Source organism: Protopterus annectens, chromosome 9.part0, assembly GCF_019279795.1.
Source record: "Protopterus annectens isolate FY-2018-M chromosome 9.part0, PAN1.0, whole genome shotgun sequence".
Classification (NCBI taxonomy): Eukaryota; Metazoa; Chordata; order Ceratodontiformes; family Protopteridae; genus Protopterus; species Protopterus annectens.
Genome location: NC_056743.1, coordinates 17209048 through 17230999, shown reverse-complemented (window position 1 = coordinate 17230999; position 21952 = coordinate 17209048). Strand labels below are relative to the sequence as shown.

General features: G+C 41.0%; 1 protein-coding gene across 1 annotated transcript in view; it reads left to right on the top strand.

The window, feature by feature from the left end:
• The window catches only part of CKAP5 (cytoskeleton associated protein 5), a 4315141-nt gene that overhangs the window by 3854786 nt on the left and 438403 nt on the right, over positions 1 to 21952 (top strand). The window contains exon 38 of the mRNA XM_044084803.1: positions 10081 to 10215. Coding sequence (XP_043940738.1) covers positions 10081 to 10215 — 135 coding nt within the window. The remainder of the gene's footprint in view (positions 1 to 10080; positions 10216 to 21952) is intronic.

The window sequence follows — 21952 nt, the reverse complement described above, 5'->3', positions numbered from 1 at the left end:
ATTGAAACTGAGAAAAACAAGTAGAACACAACTTATTTCAGAGTGTTGCTGTAAGATTTATGTGGACACCTTCATGTGTGTCTTGTGAGGAAAATGAAAAGTATTGTGGTAGTGTTTCAAACATGTCACTGCTGTAAAGCAATAGTGACCACTTGTGCACACATCTGAACTTTTTGAGGGATGTTAAGTACATAATGACTTCATAATCCTTAGCCGCAACACAAGCTATAGTGATCTGTGCACAACTCTGAGGTTTGGGAGTAAAATTTAAGTAGTGACATTGTTCCACGAGTTACAGCAAGCTTTTATATACACCTCTGAGCAAGACTGATTTTAGTCTAGGTGGGGTTCAGGGCAGAGTCCACTACTAAGCCTGTGTCAGAATCTTCTTAAACAGCTGGGGTGTACGTGGGATGGAAGCTCCAAGGGTCTGAATGTGCTGTAATGCATTTTATACCTTTTTTGAAGTTTACTTCATTTTTTTATTATGCTACTCAGAAGAGTTGTATGTGTGTAGCAACAGTCTCTCCATGGGTATAAATCAGTGTTATCTTTATACCCACTATATATATCTTGACTTTTCAGAGGCAGTGACCTTCCACCAGACTTGCTGACACTGCCTTGAGAAGCTGGTGTATCACCATACGAACAGTGTGTACAAGTTGCATTCCTGCCTACAGGGATACTGGAGGAATGCCTTTTCACGTGTAGCATGTCTTTGGAGTGGTGAGAAAATCCAATGCATATAAGTAAGCCCACAAAGAGAGAGCGAGAGCATGCATAATCCGCACAGAAGAAGCCACAGCCAAGACCTCAGTCAGAACCTGGAAGTGTAAAATGGCGTTACTATTTGCTAAACCACTGTGCCTTATAAGCTGCTGCTTTCCATTACCTTCTGACGGGCAACCAAAGATAAATGCTTACCATGAGCAGTGCTGCTGATTGTGATGGAAAATGACATAAATTATGCTACCACACTGCAGCCCCCCCCCACACACACACACACACACACGCACAAAGCCATAGCAATGCAAGTTTTACACGGATTTTAGGAAATATAGTATATTGTGACACCACTACTGCCACACCAGAGAAGTGGCTGCTTTAAAAGCAGTCGAACAGCAGCAGTAGGGGTAAATCACTTTTACCAACAGATGGTCTGTATCCTTGTCAATCACCACCACTTTTAATTTCTGTGCATGTCAAATCTTAGTTGTGGTTAAACACAGTACAAGTCATAGTGATTTATTTTTAGACAAATTTATCTGTAATCCATCTCGCATCACAGAAATGCACACCAGACCTGCAAAGTCAGATTTGTGACTGTTCAAACTGAGCAAAGGAGAAGGGAAATCAGTTTATCCACAGACAGCTTCACATCCAGCAGTTATAGGCCCTTATGTGTGTACGTCATATGTCTGATTGTAATAAAAATGTGATGGCCATGTAATGCATTTCAACTATGATCCACTCAAATAGCCCCTCATATCAAAGTATTCCAGGTTGCTTCACCGAAATCACACATTAATCCTTCAAAACCACAGTAGTGAACAAAGAGTGGACAGACATTTTCCTTAATAGACAGCCCCAGGAATTACAGAAGTAGTTGGTAAATTAAGGGGTACATGGTAACGCATTCAGTAACTGTCGACCCACAATATCCATACTTAGAAAGTTGATAGAATAACAAGTTTTGCATTGTCATGAATTTTCTGAAAGTATACAAAGTATGAAACTCATATGTCTGTCGTTATTTAGCAGCCTTGATGTGCAAGAAAACTACAGATTTTACGAGGAATTGACCAGAAATACGAGACAAAATCTGTGACTGTTGGTTTAAAATGTTTAACCAGAAGAAAAGGGTTTGCTTCATCACACACTTTCTGAAGTGTAAGTAATATGAAACTGTCTGACATTATGGGTTGACTTAATACTCCATGATTTTACTAGAGATCCAGTTTATCTGGGGAGGCAGAAATGTCAGGTAAAATATGGAACGGTTGAAAGGTATGAATATCTGCTTGCCTGCCAGGATACAAAAGATAAATAACAGAAAACATGCCTACTGTACCATTCCTTTCAGACCCTTGCTTTTCCGACACTGTTGTGGCCATTACCCTCCATGATTTCAGACTGTGATTCTTGCTTGGTACCAGCCACCATGATCTAAACGACAAATCATGAAGTCCCACAGGTTAGGCTGAGTGTATCCTAGAAATTAAGAATTCTGCTGTCCTTGCTTATAGGGTACTGCTGATATGGCTGCTTGGAACAGCTACTAATTTATCATACTGAAAAGAAAGGGGGGGGGGATTCAAGTTGGAACAGCTTTCCTGGCCAAGTGACGCCCTATATGGCCAGATGCCCAATTCAGCCATCCTGGAGTGCTCCTTTACCCTGTCAGTGGCATAGAAGGTTTTTTTTTTACACCTGTCTCTCTCGCCACCTGTTACAAAGTATGGCAGCTCTTACTCTCTAATTTCTCCACTGAGATGCAATAATCTGGTCTAGAAGTGGCTGCACCTCGAGTCGTTTACAGTTTCCCCTATTTCTTCTAATCATGAGATTCAGTCAGAAAGCAAAGCTCTTCAATCTAAGCCCAAAGCCTTTATCACAGCCCAGTTATTTGTATGATTTTTTTTTTTTTTTTTTTTTTTTAACCTTGGGCCAGCTAAACATCAAGCCCTCTGCTTTACTAAACATTACATTGTCTAGGGGAGGTATCATCCTAGCAACCATGAGGGTGCTTTAGGCTTCCTCTGGCATCCCAACAGTGCTAGCATTTTCATAGCCTAATACTGCACCTGGCTGTGATGTGTGCACTGGTCAATTTAAAGACGACTTGTGCTCCTCTGTCAACGCGTGCGTAACCCCCATGTGCCAAAAAGTGTCTGCCATCACTAGCACTTATGTCATCCTGGGTTTTGCTCCTTGCATCATTATGGTCCTCAATTTTCCAACCAAAACCTTGTCATCAGAGTTGTAGTACACGTCTGGTGGGAGACACTGTCCATCCCCTCCAGAAAGGGCACACCCATCCTGCCTGCGTTTGTGGTGAAGTACCTCAGATGCTTGTTGACCTCATGGCTCTATTCAAGGCTCTTCCCTGTATGCAAGCTCATAGCCTCATTTTGCCCTCAGCAGCTGTTCTTCCCCTGCTTCTGTTGCACTTGTTGGGAGGATCCTATCCACCTTCATCCACTCGTTTTTTTCCCTGTCCCATCCATTAAGAAAACCTCATCCCAACCCTCAGTTTTTATTCCCTACTGTATAACCACCTGGTTTTGCCAGGTTCATTAATGGTTAATAACATTTTAGTCTTCCAGGGTAGGTCAAATAATTTTTTCCAAAAACTTTAAGCAGTAAAGGAAGGTAGATGCGCCACTTATGCGCCTAGTCTGCTTCATTCCCCTCTTTCTTGGGTTACTTTACTCACATCGGACTCTAAGCTGAGGTAGTTACTCATCTGTTAAGGTCCACATAGCTGATGAATGAGCTGAATCCTTATCTGTGACTTTAGAAGTATGTACAGCCTTTACCAAAGGTATTTTCATTTTGAGGCCACCATTAAACGGTCCTGTTTCTCTTGTGAATTCTTTACTTTGTTTTGGATAAACTAATACTGCCTCTCTTTGCACTTGCGCTTTCAGTTGAGTTTTTGCAGTGCCTTTCCTGGAAAATACCATTCCTTGTGTCCTTTACCTTAGCTAGAAGAATTTCTGGAGTCACAGACCATTTAAGGAGATCCCTTATTTCATTTGCTCTAGACTAAGGGTCTGTATGTCATTAATCCTTCTTTTTCAGAATATTAGCTGACTGCAACCCTACCAGATTACCATCTTCCTTTTTTCTTCCTCTGTTATTCCTGATTTGGCATATACTTCTATCACTGTGTGGACATACATGGACAGTTGAGGTTTTACATGGATAAAACATGATCCCTCTGAAAGGATTCCTAGCTTATAGTTTCTCTTTGAAGTTAAAAATAATATCTAAAGTTTCTAAGATAGTTCTAGAAAAATGACTTGCAGACCACTTTCAGTACCAGAGTCTTATTCTGCAAGGGTGATTCTCTCAGGCTCCCTCCACCACCTCACCAGTGATAACGCTACTTGGTCTTCCCATAAAATTTTCACAAGAGACTCTAACATGGATGAGATATCCAGGTCCTGTTCTTCCTTTGGGGCTGTTATGGGGGTTATGCTCCCATGAGGGAGACTTCTCAGAAGAGGAGTAGTTTAGGATTCTGTCGGTTACATTCCATCTCCTATCTTCTGAGGTGGTTGCAACTTGTCCTTGCCTGCTTTGTATAGCATGTTGCACACAAGAGAACAGTGGTACGTTACTAGGTAGAAAGAAGAGCCAAATTGGTCTGGAAATGTATTTGCCACGCTATCTTTATGCCTGTAGGCCTTGTTACTGCAGCTGTATGTTCCAGCACTGTCATAGAAAATACATAGTTTTAATATTTATAAAATACCAATGTTTACCAGTGACAGAAGAAAAAATAACTTTGGAGACTTACTGGCACTGAGAAATGCAGTTATTAAAAGATACAGATAAAGATATTAAAAGATACAGCAAAAGGATAGACTGAGTAAAACCTGCAATGTATTAAATTCTTTTATTTAAAGGAAGAAAGTGTATCCACTGCTTAATGTTCAGAAGTTGCTAAATAGTAGCTCTCGGTCAGGTCTTAAAAATAATTCATGAAATTTGCAGAGTAAAGTGCAGCAAAAGATGTAATGAACTGGCCATGATTTTTTTTCTGTGTAGTAGTTCTGATTTTTTTCATGTAATGCATACCATAACTTTTCCGAGGAGGAGACATTAACTGATAGGTTAGTCATTTAGTGGAGAGCATCTTTATCCATGGTGTCAAGTAGGCAGCGATTTATTCCAGTTCAGAGAATTGTATGTCTAGATTTATTGCAAGTTCATTGAAATACTTTTAGACGGTATGTTAAACTGTGGTCCCATTTGCCTGAGTTGGTGGTAACTCAGGTGGATGTTAAAGGATTCTATAGTGCTTATCAAAAAGAGTAGAGGGTAGTTCCCAGGTGTCCTAGTATAACTACCATTCTGGACCTCCCCTGAAAAGAAGCTGCTAAATAGCCTAGTGGGACTGTTCAACAAAGGATAAATAACTAAATAAAATGGACAGACAAATGCAGGTATGATTTTTGCATTCAAGTCTTCAGGCAGGATTGCCTTATGTCCTACCATCAATAGTTTGCAACACAAACTTCAGTAATTCAGAAGGTTGTTGCATGAATGGGAATTCAGAGATGTGAAGGGTTGTCCATTTGATTGTGATGCACAGGTGACATTGATAAGACGAGAACAATCCAGACTGACGTTTCTCATGAGAAGGAGTCATAGCTACCACTATAATTACCATCTGGTAGTTTGTAGTTTTGGAGTGTAGAAGTACTCCACTTTAGTGGTCTATTACCAGCTCACCTGTTAATAGAAAGGTGAAAACAAATGAACACAGTAATTAGAACTATTCATAGAAATTCACTGATATAACAGAAATAAATAGGATAAATTACTGTGCAGCTAAATTAATAACAGGTAGTCTTACCACAACACTGAGCAGTAAGGGAAAGGAAGGGGAGAAATCAAATGCCTTCATGGAATTATCAGAGTAAACTCTAAAACAGTTAAGACAAGTGTCACTGTTAGAAGAGTACAGAAAAAGGAACAGATCAACAAAAATACTCGGACGTGATAAAAGCAATGTGCAGTCACAGAATAGATCTGGATCTATCATGCACTATCGCAGATAATAAACTAAACATATTGGCACAAGCAGAAAAAAAATAGACAAGATACAGATAAATATAAAGGAAAGGTACAAAATAAACAATTTGATGATGCAAAAATGTTTTGTAGTAAATTGCGGAAACAAGGCAAAAGGAATTGAAACCACTAAAAACAGAAGAAATAGATGCATTTTGGAGAAATATCTATGAGGATCTTGTGGAACTTAAAGGTGCTGAGTGGATAGAAGGAGTAAAAGAATAAGAAGTTCAAATGTGCAGGATATGAAATGGGATGAAGTAACTGTCAGAGGTAAAGCTAATACAGGGACTCCAAACCATGACCTACATGGACAGGCTGAAACTGTCAGTTTACTCTGTATCATATAGGCTGCTGATAGGCGACTTGTGCCTGACCTGTAGGGCAATCTCCAGCTCTGCCCTAATGGAAATGCTGTACATCCGCAAGTCAGATGGCACAAGAGTCACTCGCTCTAGGGATCTCAGCGTAGCATGCTAGGGAGACAGACATGTCTCACAGAGATTGACAGATCTCTGGAATAGACTTCCTGCTCATGTAAAACAGAGCTCCTCATTGACCCTGTTCAAACATAACCTAGATAATTGGACGGGAAACTGCAAATTCACCCCTGGAATGGCATGCATATCCCTCATGGTCAGGGAATAGCCACTGTTGTTCACAGACCCACTCTGTTCATGAATTAGTTCTGCGAACTACCCAAAAAGAACAAATGGAGATGCATGGGATTAAAATTGATAGGCTTGTAAAGGCTGTGGGGCTGCTAGCCTAGTAACCACCTATGAGAAATTGAAACAAAGTTCAGAAAAGCTCTTAATTGGAAACCCCCAAGTCCAGATGCAGTACCTAACTTCAGGCTAAAAGTCTTAACATCTTTTTCATGACGTTTTAGCCATGAATAAGAATTGTTTTATGTGCACCCCAAACAGACGCCAACCTGGTTAACACGAAAAACAATACTCTTCAAGTGTGAACCAGCAAGCTATACTAAAAACTGTAGACCAGTAACTTGCCTTCCGATGTATAAACTATAGACTGCAATTGATGCTGGCAGAGTTTATAGTCATTTAGAAGAAAATTCAATCATGGTAATAGAGAAAAAAGGTGATAAAAGAAAGTCGTATGGAACAAAGGATCATTTGTTGTTAAATAAGGTCATAATGTAGAACTGTAAAAAGGGGAAGAATTAAAGTATGGCATGAAGACTACAGAAAAGCATTTGATAGTATCCTACATTCATGGATGAGTACTTAATGTACATGATGCACCCTACAGTGTGATTGTAGAAGAATAGGTTATATTACAGTAACCATGAAACACCCGCGGTGGTGGTGCTGCGGTAGTGTTGTCGCCTCACAGTAAGACGCTGTCCAGTTTGATTCTCAGCTAGAGCATCTTCTGTGTGGAGACATGCGTGAATGGGCGTACCTTCGTTGAAGGTTGTGCGTCAGGCCTGGCAAGCCGGTATGTAAAAATTAACTGCCAATCATTAGCGGACCGGAGTTCCGCTGTGGCGACCCCTAACCGGGAAAAGCCGAAAGATACAAACAAATAGTAACCATGAAACAGTGGCAAACCACTTTGCAGTTAAGCCATGATAAAGGGCAAACCATTCCAGGGATACAACAAAGGGGAATATTCCAGGGTGATTGTTTTTCACCGCTGCTCTTTTGTCTTGCTGTTAACCCATTATACTTAACAGATTAGGTCATGGCTACAGTTTGGTTCCCAGAAAGCAAAGTGTAGAGATTTCTCATCTTCTTTTTGTGGATGATTGAAACTGTATAGCTCATCAGATGAGGAACTGAAAGCACAACTGCAAGTGGTCAAACCTTTCCCAGATGATATAAGAATGTTATTTGGTCTTGATAAATGTGCAAAAGCATCATTTAAAGTGGGAAAGCTGTAGCAGCAAGAGCACATCATTATGGGACAGGAATGTGATATAAAGGAACTTGAGCAAGAAGGAGTGTACACATTTGGAAATTCCTGAAGGATCAACAATAAAACATGAACAAATGCCAATAAAACTTTTAGAAGATTAAAATTAATACTGAAAACAGCGCTGGCATCTAGGAACAAGGTCCAAGCTATAAACCAATTTGCTTTTCTTGTCCTAACTTAGTTTTGGAGTGATTGACTTGCCCCAAAAGGTGTTGGCTCAGTTGGACAGGAAGGCAAGAATACTCCATGCGTATCAAATGATTTATAAAATTCAGTGTATACCAAGATTATATATTCTCCATTCTGGAGGGAGGTATAGGCCTCCTCAAAATTTATTACGTGTATAGATCTGCAGCCCTAGGACTGCATATATATCTGCTGACCTCACAAGTCCCAAACATAGTAAAAGTTTTAAAACATGAGATTATGGTCTAAAATGACTTCCCTGTTTGGTTTAGCAGAAGCATATCAGTGTCAGGCGGGAATGGAAATCAAACCAGAAGCAGATAAAAATCTGGCAGCAACTGAGTGTGCCAAAAAAAGAAAGAATATAAGATGTGGTATCAGACGAAAAGGCAAAAAATGTGGAAAATTCATAAATATATTTGCAAGTACAGAAATATATTTATGAATTTTCCACATTTTTTGCCTTTTCATCTGATACTACACCTTATATTCTTTCTTTTTTTGATTTGCAAGTACAGAAAATACATCCACGGTGGTGCAGCGGTAACGTTGTTGCCTCACAGCAAGAGGTTCTCCCGTTCGATTCTCGGCTGAAGTGTGAGGACTGCCTTCTGTGTGGAGTCTGCATGTCCTCCCCGCAGTTGGATGGGCGTTCGAAAGACATGCGTAAATGCGCGATGTCTTCGTTGAAGGTTGGTCGTCGAGCTGGCACCTCGGCATTCGTGAAAATCTACTGCCAATCATTAGTGGACCAGAGTTCCGCTGTGGCAACCCCTAACTAGGAAAAGCCGAAAGACAAACAACAACATTTGCAAATACAGAAAACTTTTGGAACTACCTCCTATTGATCAGGATTGAAAGCAGGAATGGTTAAGGAGAGGTGAATTTAAAGTAAAAGAAACATTAATATTGGTGGCCCAAGACAGTTGGGTATGTACACGTTGGTTTACATAGTCCATTGAACATGTGGGAGAAACAGACAAATGTAGGTTTTGTAAAACAGAACTGGAAACAGTTGCACATCTTGTTGCTGGTTGTGATATACTAATAGCAGAGGGCCTAGGGCCTATATACTGTTTAGGGCATAGTAATGTGGCAAGACTGTTGCAGTGGGGATTGTGTAAACATCATAATATTGGAAACATGAACCACAAAGCATAGAAAATGATGAGGCTTATATCGCATGGGATCACCCATTACCAACAATTCAAACAATAGATGCAAGAAAACCAGATATAGTAGTCCATGAAAAAAAAGACAAAAGTAACATTGATCAGTGAAATTGCTGCACCCAGTGTCTACAGTGTTTTACATGTAGAGACACAAAGTCATAAAATACCAGGATTTGTAGGCAGAAACAAGGGGAATGTGGAAGGAAGATAACCCAGATGGTTCCAGTAGTAGTAAGAGCAACAGGTCTTTTAAAAAAATAATTTACAATCATACTTGGATGTTACCAAACATGTAACTCCATATGAATTGCAGGAGTCGTCATTAGTGGGCACATTGCAGGTGCTGCGAAGAGCACTTCTGGGTAATACCAAAGATATTATGACAATACTAATTTCATGAACTTCAATTGTACTTTGACTGGAATAGGGTCCATTCCCATCATGCTATTAGAAACCCAAACAACTTGCAGATATTACAAGAAAAAAGAACTCAAGGTGGTTTGAAAAGTGTAAGAGCAGCTAATGCCTTGTTTAAACTTTCAAAAGAGAGTTCATTAAGCCTCTACTGATTTGTTTCAAGTCCTAGAAATGTTTGAGGTGAAGAGTAGGACTGTAATTTTCTTAGTTAAATTATTTTTCAAAGTCTTAGTTTGACAAATTAGACTTTGATTATATATTATACGCTAGCTGTCGTAAGGGAGTTTGTTTGCACATGGTAAATTTAAGTAGTTTAATTACTCATTTCACATACTCTATACAAGTTTGAGTTTGCACCTTTAAAGATGCAAATGCTTTATGGGCTAATTTAAGGATTGTTTTATAGTCTGAAGTTTCTGTGAAGTAGAAGCTTATAAACTGATAAGTTGCATCTGGTCTGTTTGTCGAGCACTTCATTTTGATATACCACCTAAGATTAGCTACATTCTTTTCTGGTGAGCACTTGTGTAACTTGTATATATATTTTTTTTAACAGATCATGGATCACCTGTCATTGATAGAAGATAAAAATGAATCTGATCTGGAGTTGCACCTCCGCAAAGTGATGAAACATTCAATTGCTCAGTCAGAGGGAAAAATTGACAAGGATACTGAGAAAGGAGCTATAATGGTGAGACTTTTGTTTCTGTGCAAAGAAAACATTTTAGGCACTGTGTGTTATATTTTTTGGGGAGTTTTTAGGTGATTCTGGTCTGCAAGCTTAATGGCCAGCAAGCCTTCCCCTGGTCAGACAGTACCCACTTGTTCATCCATTCTGTGGATTTCACCTGGGGTGAGCGCTGTTGGCTTGTTTGAGTAGGCATGAGGGTGCTTGGTGGCATTACCTCCATCCTGGCAATGAGTGAGAGCAGGGGAATATGTGAACTATGTCACCATGGTGGCTGCAGTGCCCTTCCTTTGCTCACTGAGACCTATCACCTGTAGGCAACTTGTTGAACCTAATGCCTACCCCCAGGCCACTCCTCTTTGTCATTATCCCTCTTCTAATGGGAATTGAACAGTTTGCTAGCTGCTTACACCTTTGTTCAAACACATCTAGGAAGGAGGGGACTCAAAGCAGATCGTTCAGTCATTGAGTGTCCCAGTAAAAGACCAATTATTAAAGACTGAAGAGCATCTGGGCTGCACAGACTAAAGATTTAACTATAATGTATAAGCAGAAAATTGAACTGCTTAAGGCGGGTTATAGTATATCATCTCTCTGTTTAGTTGAGTATTTTTGTTTGTTTTTCGTTCCCTTTTCCCCATATCGACTGGTGCAGTTGCTTTTGGTTGTTGTGCTTGTTTTGAGGTACAGTGTGCATGGAAATACATTTTATATTTATATATATATATATATATATATATATATATATATATATATATATATATATAGTTTCACTTCAGAAGCCTGAATGATCGCAAGCCTGAAATTTCATAAGCCTGAAAACTCAAAAGCCTGAATCCCATAAGACTGAAAATATACAGAACACAAAAAACATACAAGACAAAGGATAGCAGTTTTCACCACACACACACACACACACACACACACACTACTAATTAAATATATCAACTCTGAGATTGTACTTTAGTGTAGAGAAGTGCAATCTTGGAGTTGATTTTTTACATATATATATATATATATATATATATGTGTGTGTGTGTGTATCGGAGGGGGCAGCCCCCCCCCCCATAGGTGGTGCAGGGAGGCTTACCCCCCTGCTTATATTTGGTGGAATATAATCTGTTTTGTGTTGTCTTCAGTCAGTAGCTGTATCCTGTCTGTTTTCAGTCTTATGGGATTCAGGCTTTTGAGTTTTCAGGCTTCTGAAATTTCAGTCTTTTCGTCTTCAATTCAGGCTTGTGATCATTCAGGCTTCTGAAGTGAATCCATATATATATATATATATATATATATATATATATATATATATAGATAGATAGATAGATGAGAGGGAGAGCTTTTCTCTCAAGTGATGAGCAATATATGTTGGTACAAGATGGCAGTCGGGGGGTGGGGGACATTAATTGTACTATGAATCTATTCAGATTTTTGACATTTGTTTGGAAAGGTATAACAGCATGTACATTTTTCTTGAAATTATAATGGGATGTGCAGTCCTGTAAAGAGAGTTATACTTTTAAAACATTTTTATCAGACCTAGAATGTTTACAAGAGCCTTTACTAGGTGGAGAGCATTCTTAATGTGGGGTGGGGGGGGGGGACTATCAGTTATGACACTTACAGGTTCCTCCTCCTTGTTATAGATGATGATGCCAGGCTGTAGCAGTTTTGAGGGTTGAGTAACTTGTGCAAAGTTCATTTTTGCTGACAAAGATGGCCAGTTGACTGTGGTCACTTTTATTTCAAGTTTGTTGTCAAGTTCATTTGAGCTTATTTATTTATTTATTTATATTTGTTGACCGGGAGTGTCCGACTGGACGTAGGTCCATTTTCAGCGGAGCCCCAGGGAGAAAAGCTCCACAGTTAAAATAGACAGTAGTTACATTGGATTACATAGCGATTAACAACTTGCATAGCAATTACTTACAACATATTTACAGATGAAGAACATAGTACATCAGTAGACAACTAGAATCTTTATCTGTGAAGTGCGTAACAGACATTAACAAATGTTACAAGAAATTCCAGCTGTGTAATAAGTACTGGCTTATGAGCATCTGAACTTGCTATAATCAAGGTAGTTAGTGGAGTGGAAAGAAAGGTAGTGGTTGGATGGGGAGGGTGATATTAGAGTGGGAGTTGCAAGGGTATAGCCAGCATGTTTTTAGGTGCGCTTTTAGTGAAGTTTTGAAGTGGGTGCATGATGGTATGGAGGTAATTGTGGGTGGGAGGGAGTTCCATAATTTGGCTATGGTGCAAGCGAATAGTGCTTCACCAGCAGAGTTATTGGCTTTAGTGATCTGCAAGTGATTTTTGTTGCTGGATCTTAGTGGTCTAGTGGTGCGATAGGGTTGGAGTAGATTCTGGAGGGATGGGACATTTAGTGGATGGTTTACTAGTTTGTGGGCGAGTGAGAGTTGATACCATTGAAGGAGGTGAGGGAGTTCAAGCCAGCCCAGTTCAGCAAGTGAGAGACAGTGGTGACTACGGTAGGATGCCTCTGTGGCGAATTTGGCGATTTTGTTGTAGCAGGTCTCTAGCTTGTTTAGATCGCATTGCCTTGGTATATATTGGAGAGGCATAAAGTAGGGTGGAGATAAGGTGGGAATTTGCTATTGAAATATTTGCTGCTTTGGTGAGAAGATGCTTATTTCTGTATAGCGCTCCTAGTTTTTTTGTGGACTTTTTTTATGGTCATGGATATGTGAATGTCAAATTTTAGTTTATTGTCTATTTCCACTCCTAGCAATTTGGTGTGTTCAGTTGGGTATGTAGTGGTGTTGTCTTTTGCTCTGATGTTAAAGTGAGAGTTGTTTTTAGTATGTTTGGTGGGTTGGAAGATGAGTAGTTTAGTTTTGTTTGGGTTGAGTATTAATTGGGCATCGGATAACCAAGTTTCAACAGAGGAAAAGGCTTCTTGTGTGACTTTTTGCAATTTGGGTAGGGACTGAGCTGAGCAGATGATGGTCGAGTCATCTGCGTATTGTATGAGTGTGCCATGTTTGGTGGCAGAGGCTAGATTATTGGTGAAAACAGAGAAGGGTAGGGGTCCAAGGATGGATCCTTGGGGGAACCCCTATGGAGACAGGTAGTTGGGGAGATATGTCATTCTGCCATACAACGGATTGTTGGCGGTCAGACAGGTAACTCTGAAACCACTTGGTGACTGATTGTGAGAAGGATAGGTTATTGAGGACAGAGATAAGTTGTTTGTGTGGGACCATGTCAAATGCTTTAGATAGGTCTAGGAAAGTAGCAGAGGAGAGATAGCCATTGTTTTTATGCTGAAGGATAGTGTTAGTAAAGGAGAGTAAGGCAGTGGTGGTGCTATGGTTTGGACGGAAACCATGCTGAGTATTGGAAAGGAGGTTGTTAGTAAGGAGGTAGTCTGAGACCTGAGAGTGTATGCATCTCTCTAGTATTTTGGAGAGTGGAGAGAGAATAGCTATGGGGCAGTAATTGGTTAGTTCTGTGGAGGGGAATTATATGTGATACTTTCCACAGTGTGGCAACGTAACTTTCTGACAGAGATCGGTTAATCAAGATGGATACTGGGTAGGCCAGAGCATCAGCTGCGATTTGTAGGTATTCACTTGGGAGGTTGTCTGCTGCTAATCTGGTGGGCTTAAGTTTAGTTAAGAGTTTTTTATGTTGGAGGTAGGTACAGGAGAAAACGAAAGGCAGTGGCGAGATTACTAGTTGAAGGTGTGGGTTGGAGGGGAGGGGGGGGTTGTGTTGTTTAGCTAGTGATAGTATGGTTTGTGTGAAGGGTGTGTTGAATGCAGTAGCAATATTTTCTGAGGAGTGAGGGATGTTAGGAGGAGGGGTACTGACTTTACCTGGATGGAGGAAGGAGTTTATGGAGGACCACAATTGTTTGGGGCTGTGTTGGGAGGAGTCTATGGCAGACTGGTAGTATTGGAATTTGTCCTGTTTTATTAGCTTTTTGACTCTATTGCGTAGTTCTAGGAATTTCTGTCTAGTTGAGGGGGTTTGGGTTTTGCACCAGTGCTCCCAGGCTTTATCCCTGTTTTTCATTTCTGACTTAGTGGTTTTCTGTAGCCATGGAGATGGTTGTGCTTTCATTCTGGAAAGTCTTATGGGGGCCTGGTAATTAAGGATGCTCAGGAAGGTAGCATTAAAAAAAATTAAACTGCGTCATCAAGACTGAGGTACTTTAGAGGATGCCAGTTACATTCTTTGAGGGATGAGATGAATGTGAGTGGGTTAAAGTTTAGTTTTTACATATTTGACGGTAGATGACAGGTTTAGCTTGGTATAGGTATTTTTTGAGTAGGAATGTTGGGAAATGATCACTGAGGTTATCTGATAAGCAGCCTGTTATATATGACTGAGGGCTCTTACTGACTAGTATCCAGTCCAGGGTAGTGTGCTTGCTGGAGTTTTTATTTATCCTGGTTGGCAACTGGACTAGTTGGGTGAAGCCATGAAGGTTTACATGATGGGTTGGATGGTTGCCAGAACAGGATTGCCAGTCAATATTGAAATCACCTAAAATGATAGTTTCATGGGGGAGATGGTGGGTAGACCAGCTGAGGAGGTTTTCTAGTGGAGGGATGTTTTGAACAGGTGGGAAGTAGCATCCAGTTATGTCGATGGTTTTGTTTTGGTTTATTTTGAGGTTGGTATATATTATTTCTTCATTGAGTGTTTGTGGAGCTGATGATTTTAAGATCTGGATGTTTAGATGCTATTTTAAGTATTATAGCTACACCGCCTCCTTTCTTGTTTAGCCGGTCTACTCTTAGGGAATATTTGTTCACTGGTAATGTGAGGTTTTAGCCAGGTTTCTATCGGGATGACTATATCTGGGGAGTACAAGTCTATGGTGGCATGGAGTTCATGGACTTTGTTGGATATACTTCTAATATTTAGGCTTAGTAGAAGGAAGTCACTTGGCTTTCTTTTGGCTGTAATATGGGAGAAGTTGTGGTTTCCAGTCTGATTATAAGGATTGGGATTGGAGATGGTAGGGCCAGGGTTGGGGTGGATATCTCCACTTAGGGCTAGTTTAGATATGCATGAGGGTATTAGTTTTCTCAGTTTTTGAATGTGTTTGTTTATAAGGGAAACTTTATGATTGTGCTCTTTGGGTAATAGGTATGGTGGGACGGGTTACTGTGTTAAGTTGTAGGGATGCTTTATGTTTGAGTAATATAGTTGGTAGAATATGTGGGGGGGTGCATAGGGATGTTTCTTGACTTGGTGGGATGGGAGCTGAGTGAGGGTGAGACGAGTGGTGGTGTGAGTAGTAGTACAGTGGTAGTGGTTGAGTGGAGGAATGATGGAGCTTTGGTAGGATGTAAGATATGCAAGGAGAGTGCATGCAGTGAGCATAGGTAAGGTATGCTTGTACATGTTAGTTGAGGAGGTGTGATAGTAGTGGGAAGATGGAGGAGGTAGTGTTGGGTTAGCGCTGTGGTTGGCTACTGGAAAGATGGGAGGGGTTTGTGAGTGTAATAAAGGTGGGACCACTAGGGGTGGGAGGGAATAGGGGGTAGGGTGAGGAGCGAAGCAGGTAGAGACCCTGTTAGTTGCTCTTATGAGGGGGCTGGAAACAATCGGGTAACAGAGTTAACTGATAAATGAACATATGATAGTGACAAGGGTGGTTGTAATTTTAAAAATGGTGCCTGCCGCAGGTAATATTTATTAACTTTGGGATTGTCTTAAGGTAATAAATAGGGGAGGGGAGAACAAGGGTGTGAGCAAGCAGTTCTTTGTACTGCTGCTAATGAGCCAAAGCAAAGACAGGTTTGTGTTTAAGAAACAATCACAATTGACCAAGGACTGCTCTGAAACTGTAAGTCATTTCTTAACCATTTCTCAGGTGGAAAAACAGGATAACCTTGTATCAGTAGCTTGTTTTTAATTTTACTTGTGGCAGCGGGTACTGCATCTGTAACTGTACAGTAGATGTCTCTTACTGAGTTTACAGCACCCTAACACATCTTAGCATGTTGAGAAATTTGCAGGCTTTTTTTTTTTTTTTTATATATATATAAACAGCACATTTCTGTCTCCTGTGGCTGAGTGATCATTTCATTGTTTATTCCTTGTTCCCTTAGAGTTTTGATGCAACTGAAGAACATCTTACCAATGCTACAGTGCGTCATAGGTATTAGTATTTTCTCTGGTACAGCCTGCACTTGCTTTTATTAGACTTTCATGACTGTGGCAGTTTTTGAAAGGAAAGCAGTATGTTTTAAGTGCCATATTAATACAGATGTGTGATAATTGCATTGCTGTCCAGTGATGAGGCTCTACGACTTGGGTAATGTGAGTTCAATTAGTGGCTCAAGTGCCTGCTGGAGTTGGCATTGTGAAAGGGAGAAATAATGCAATATTAACTGTCTTCAGTCTTGGGGGGGGGGGGGGGCAAAGCACTCTTGAGGAATTATCTCTTGCCGAAGAGAATAAGCCCTCTCTTGACACCCACTACACATTGGACCATGGTACGTTACTGGGGGGGAGGGGGGCAAAGCACTCTTGAGGAATTATCTCTTGCCGAAGAGAATAAGCCCTCTCTTGACACCCACTACACATTGGACCATGGTACGTTACTGGACATATTCATTCGGTTAGGGCTAAAAATAAGAAAACCTGCAATGATTGCCTGTGTTTTGCTTCCAAGAACGATGAGTACATTATTGTACAACTGTTAATTGTGAATACAATAAGTTTGATTTTTTGTATAATATTTTCCTGATACAGTATATTTTTATGCTGCTCTTTATTGCATCGTATGTAATAGTTACTATGTCTTTGTGGAGCTTTTCTCCCCGGGCCTCTGCTGAAAATGCAAATATATCCAGTTAGACTAGCCCGGTTAACAAATGTAAAATAATAAATAAAATAAAAATTGCCTAAATGAAATCCCCTCCTGATAAGCTTTTACCCCTGAAAAAAGAGGTATGAATGGGACAGTTAGCCAAGAGGGGGCCAATGGTTAGCAGAGTGATAAGGAAAAAGTGACTTTAAAAAAAATAATAATTTTGTCAGTTTTGTACAAGTCCCGCTGTAAGCTGACAGTAATGAAGTCATCCTTAGCAAATGGAAAAGAGTGTGAAAACAGTGATAAAAATTCAGCACTAGTGACATAAAGGGATATAAAGCACTAACTACAGTCTAGGTGATTAGAGTTCTAGACGTAGCCTGGGCATTTGACAAAGGCACGGAAGATTAGAAATCCCATTGTGGAGGAAAGGAAGGAAAGGAAGTAGTGTCCATCCAGTGACTGATGGTAATCCCCCCCCCCCCCAATTAAAATTCATTGTTCTAGCCTCCACTTGTCCTTTTACCAAAGGGTCTCCCATCCTCCCCTGGGATAGTGAGACAAGGAAAGGTAATGATTATTTTTGGAGGGGGAGGGTCACTCTGTCAGTCATTATTAGGCTATCTAAAGGATAATACAACTAAATTCATTATTCTCTAACTGAACTGATGGGGGATAGGGCTTGGTTTTACTTCTGATGATGATGCTCCCCTTGTGTGTGTGTTGCGTTTTGTCTTTTTTTTTTTATCTACTTCCTTTTCTGAGAAGATTTCGTATCTGAATCAGATGAGGCATCAGTTTTCCTACTGTGTGCTCTGAGTAGGTGTAGGGCAGTATCTGTACTCTTCAGAAATGTCCACTAAAGGTCCGTTTCACAATAAACTTTTTTTTATCCTGTACTGACTGAAACCTTTCAAGCTCTGACTCTCGCTTAGGTTCATCTGCATTTACCTGCTTTTGTCTTCTGTCATTATAGGTCTAATACAACTGTTTAAACTTTGGAACTGTATGATGCAGTTTCCAAATATCTGAGAAAATTGCTTTTTACACATTCATTTGATACCATCGTGGGCAGTCTTCTGGAATGTCTTGTTTGTAAAAAAAAGAAAGTGAAAGATTTTAAACCCTCTGATTCTGTACAATCTCTGATCCATTATCTGTAGTATTTTTTTTCTGTTCCCCTCCTACTCAGGATTTTTGCTGCTTGTTGCCAGAATTGGTAAAAATGCAAATTTTGGTATAGTTTTCTTGGATTGCATTAAATAATGTTTATTTTTTAATCAAGTTAGGTACCCGAAGCAAAGTTTCAGCCTTGTCTTGGCTTTACCCTGTGGCTTTTCATTCCCGAGTAGCCTTAGTTTTGGGCAGGTTGTTGGACCCCTTGCCTTCTGTTACCTTCAGTTCCCCTGGGGTGGTCGTAGTACCACAGTTGTTGCATGACAACAAGGGTCAAACATGTCATTCAGGGCTGTACCATTGCCTGCTGCAAGTATGTGCGCACCAAGCCCTTTAGGTGTGGGGGAAGACAGGGGTTCAGAATCTGTTACTAGTATTCATTCTTCCCCCAGGGAATTCTCTCCCCGGTGTAGTGTATGGAACAGCAGTCTCTGTTTTGTATTTCACCCAAAATAATAGTTGTGGCTAGATCCATTGTTCATGCAGCTGAATACAGGGTGCATACTCAGATTGTGATTAATACTGGCACTTCCGCTACTGGATCACTCTGTTAAGGATCCTCCTTTTGAAGGAAATTGAGTCTGAGTCGAGTAAGTCTGATTCCTATGATAAACAGGTACAGATGCCCAAACAGATGTTTTCTTTTCCCCAAATGTTGACTAGATTTAGATATGTATTCAGTTGGGAGCCATCTCTGGCTGCCCCCAGGATCAACAACGTTTATGATCTCATGGCAGACGAGGCCCCAAATATTGAGACCTTTCCTCCATTAATACCACGGTTGGAAGATGTCTTCAAGAAAACTTGTAGTTCTCATCTGTTTAAGGCATTTAAGAAATTTACAATATGCACACCTTTGTCTGTCCTCCAAGCACCTTTCTCTGTGAACCCTACCTCTGTTCCCCAGTGACACTTGTTAATGGAAACCTATTCCTCCTCCTTGGGACCTAAACTACATACTAGACAAAAAGTCGCAATTGCGCCCTTTGAGCCAGCAAGCTCTGCTTCTCTGCAGATGTGCACATGGAAAACTGTCTTATTAGTAGCCCTTACTTCAGCCAGGAGGGTTTCCGATTTACAAGCAATCATGGCTTCCCCACCCTACACAGTCTTCCACAAAGATAGGGTGACACTTTGCACCAATCCTTCATGCCCAAAGTGGTCAATGAGCTGTCCCTCAATCAGTCTATTCAGTTACCCACCTTCTTTCCCTCTCTCCAAAATGACAGTGAGAGAGTATTCCACTCCGTTGATGTTCACAGACAATTAAGGTTCTATTTGGACAAAATTAAAGCCATCAGAAAGTCCAGTCAGCTCCGTGTCTTTCCACCCCAGGGCCCTGGGCAAGGCAGTATCCAAACTATTTCCTCCTGGATACGGAAAGCTGTTTGCTTCTGTTTATTCATACCATGGCAAAGACTTGCCCTACAGTGTTAAGGCACATTCTACAAGGGCTGTGGCTTCTTCTGGGGCATTCCACAAAGGTCTGGACACAACCGTCATTCTTGAGGCAGCCTTGTGATCCTCTGTACATACCTTTGCCAAACATTACAAATTTGACCATATCTCCAGATCCAGGGCAGGATTTGCAAGCGGAATCCTGCATGGATTCCTGGAATTTGCAAACTCTTCCACCACATTTTCCACCTCTTGAGCTGTGGCACTCTCCCTCAGTGAGAATACTGCAACATGGGAATAGAAGGACATAGATTAGTTGTGTAAAATCTTACCATAACCATAGATGTCCTTCTCTTCTATGTTGCAGTATTACTTCCCACCCACCTACCCCCTTCATTACATTGTCCAGATGGCATCCCTTTGGTACTCCTTATACTGCTGTCTGACTGGGTAGTCAGTTTTGAAGTCTGTGCTTGCAGACGTCACATTAAAGGCCCCCGGTTTATGGTCCTGCGTGTGACGTCCCACACACCTGGCGGCAACCAAGCTTAAACTTTTGCGTAAGAGCCGGATGTTCTGGTCACCTGAGGCGGAGGATCCCACAGACCTTGAGGGATACATGTCATCATATCCCCATCGCTCATCACTTCTGGAGATATGAGATTTGTTGTATCTGGTTTACACACTGTTTTTTCTGTTGCCCTTTGGGCTATTGAGTGCACCGCTAGTGTTCACTGAATGCCTTGCTCGGGTAGTGGCCCACTTTGGGATTCTGGGCATTCCCTTCTTCCCAAACTTGGACAGCTTGTTGGTCTGTGCATAGTCTGCATCCAAGTGTTGAATCATTAGGGAAGGTCGCAGTCTTACTCTCCCATCTTAGGTTCAAGTTAAACTTCTTAAATTCATGTCCAACACCCTCACAAAGACTCTCTTTTATGCCCGAAGAGGAGGTCCTGTCATACCAGATGGTGTTTCTGAACTTTTCCAAGACAAGTGCCACCATGGTGAGGAAATTTCCAAAAATTGTTGGACTGATGGTGTCCATGATTCTCATCTATCACTGTCCCATCTTCACATGAAAAAAATTCAGTGGCGTGCCCCTGATTATTGGAGACAACATCTCCATTCTGTTGATGCCCAGTTACCGATGCTGCCCTTCGTCAGATGAAAGTTGGTGTTGGAGAGATCATTGAGTTTCTCTCCAGGGCTTCACTTCTCCCCATCCATCATCAGTACAAATCTGGCCAGAGTTTCTTCTAATTTCCCCTGGTAAGCCGTTTCACTGTGGATACAAGTGCAAGCCACTTCTGACCCCAAAGACATTCGATAGCACATCAAAGTCCTTTTCACCTGACTCTCCTGGTCCTGTCCTAGTGATTACAGACAACACCACAGTGATGTGGTCCCTCACCAAACAAGGGGAGGTACAAGGTCTTACCATGTGTGCTGGTTGATAATGATAGCCAGGTAGCCGTTTCACTGTGGATACAAGTGCAAGCCACTTCTGACCCCAAAGACATTCGATAGCACATCAATATCAAGGAGATGTTTGCAGTAATTCACAGCTTGAAAGTCCTTCACCTTGGACTCCTGGTCCTGTTCTAGTGATTACAGACAACACCACAGTGATGTGGTCCCTCACCAAACAAGGGGAGGTACAAGGTCTTACCATGTGTGCTGGTTGATAATGATAGCCAGGTAGCAGGCTTCTCAGTATTATGACCCTTCAGGCATCATACCATCAGAGCAGAATACTCTGGCAAATAGAGTAAGCAGATCCTGGGCAAACCTGCTGGAGTGGAAACTCGGGGCAGTGGTGTTTCATGATCTTGTTCAGATGTGGGGAACTCCTCAAACAAATCATTTCACCTTCTTTCATAACAGGCAGTTTGAAAAATTCTGTTCCAGACATCCTTGCAGCCTTGCTTGGAGGACAAATGCATTCTCATTCCTTTGCATGGGAGTGCTCCTGTATGTGTTTCCATTGAGTCACAAGGTATTTCTGAAAGTTCAAAGAGAAATGCAAAGATCATTGTGGTAACCACTCTGTTGGCACGAGCAATCTTGGTTCTCCCTGTTATTGTTATTGGCCAAGGGCAATTACCATAGACTTCCTCACTCTGGATCTGCTCCACAGTCTTGGGGGTCACTGGTGCACCCCAGTTTAGAGAGACTTCACTTGACAGCCTGGATGACTCTGTCTTAACTCTGTGTTGACACTTGTTTCATGAAGATGTGCTGTATGTGTTAGAGGCCAGAAATCCTGTTACTAAGAAATCTTATGTTTACAAATGAATGAGGTTTTCTAAGCGATTCCTAAATGGAAACTGGGTTCATTGAGTTTAACATCCCTCTGGTCTTGAAATATTT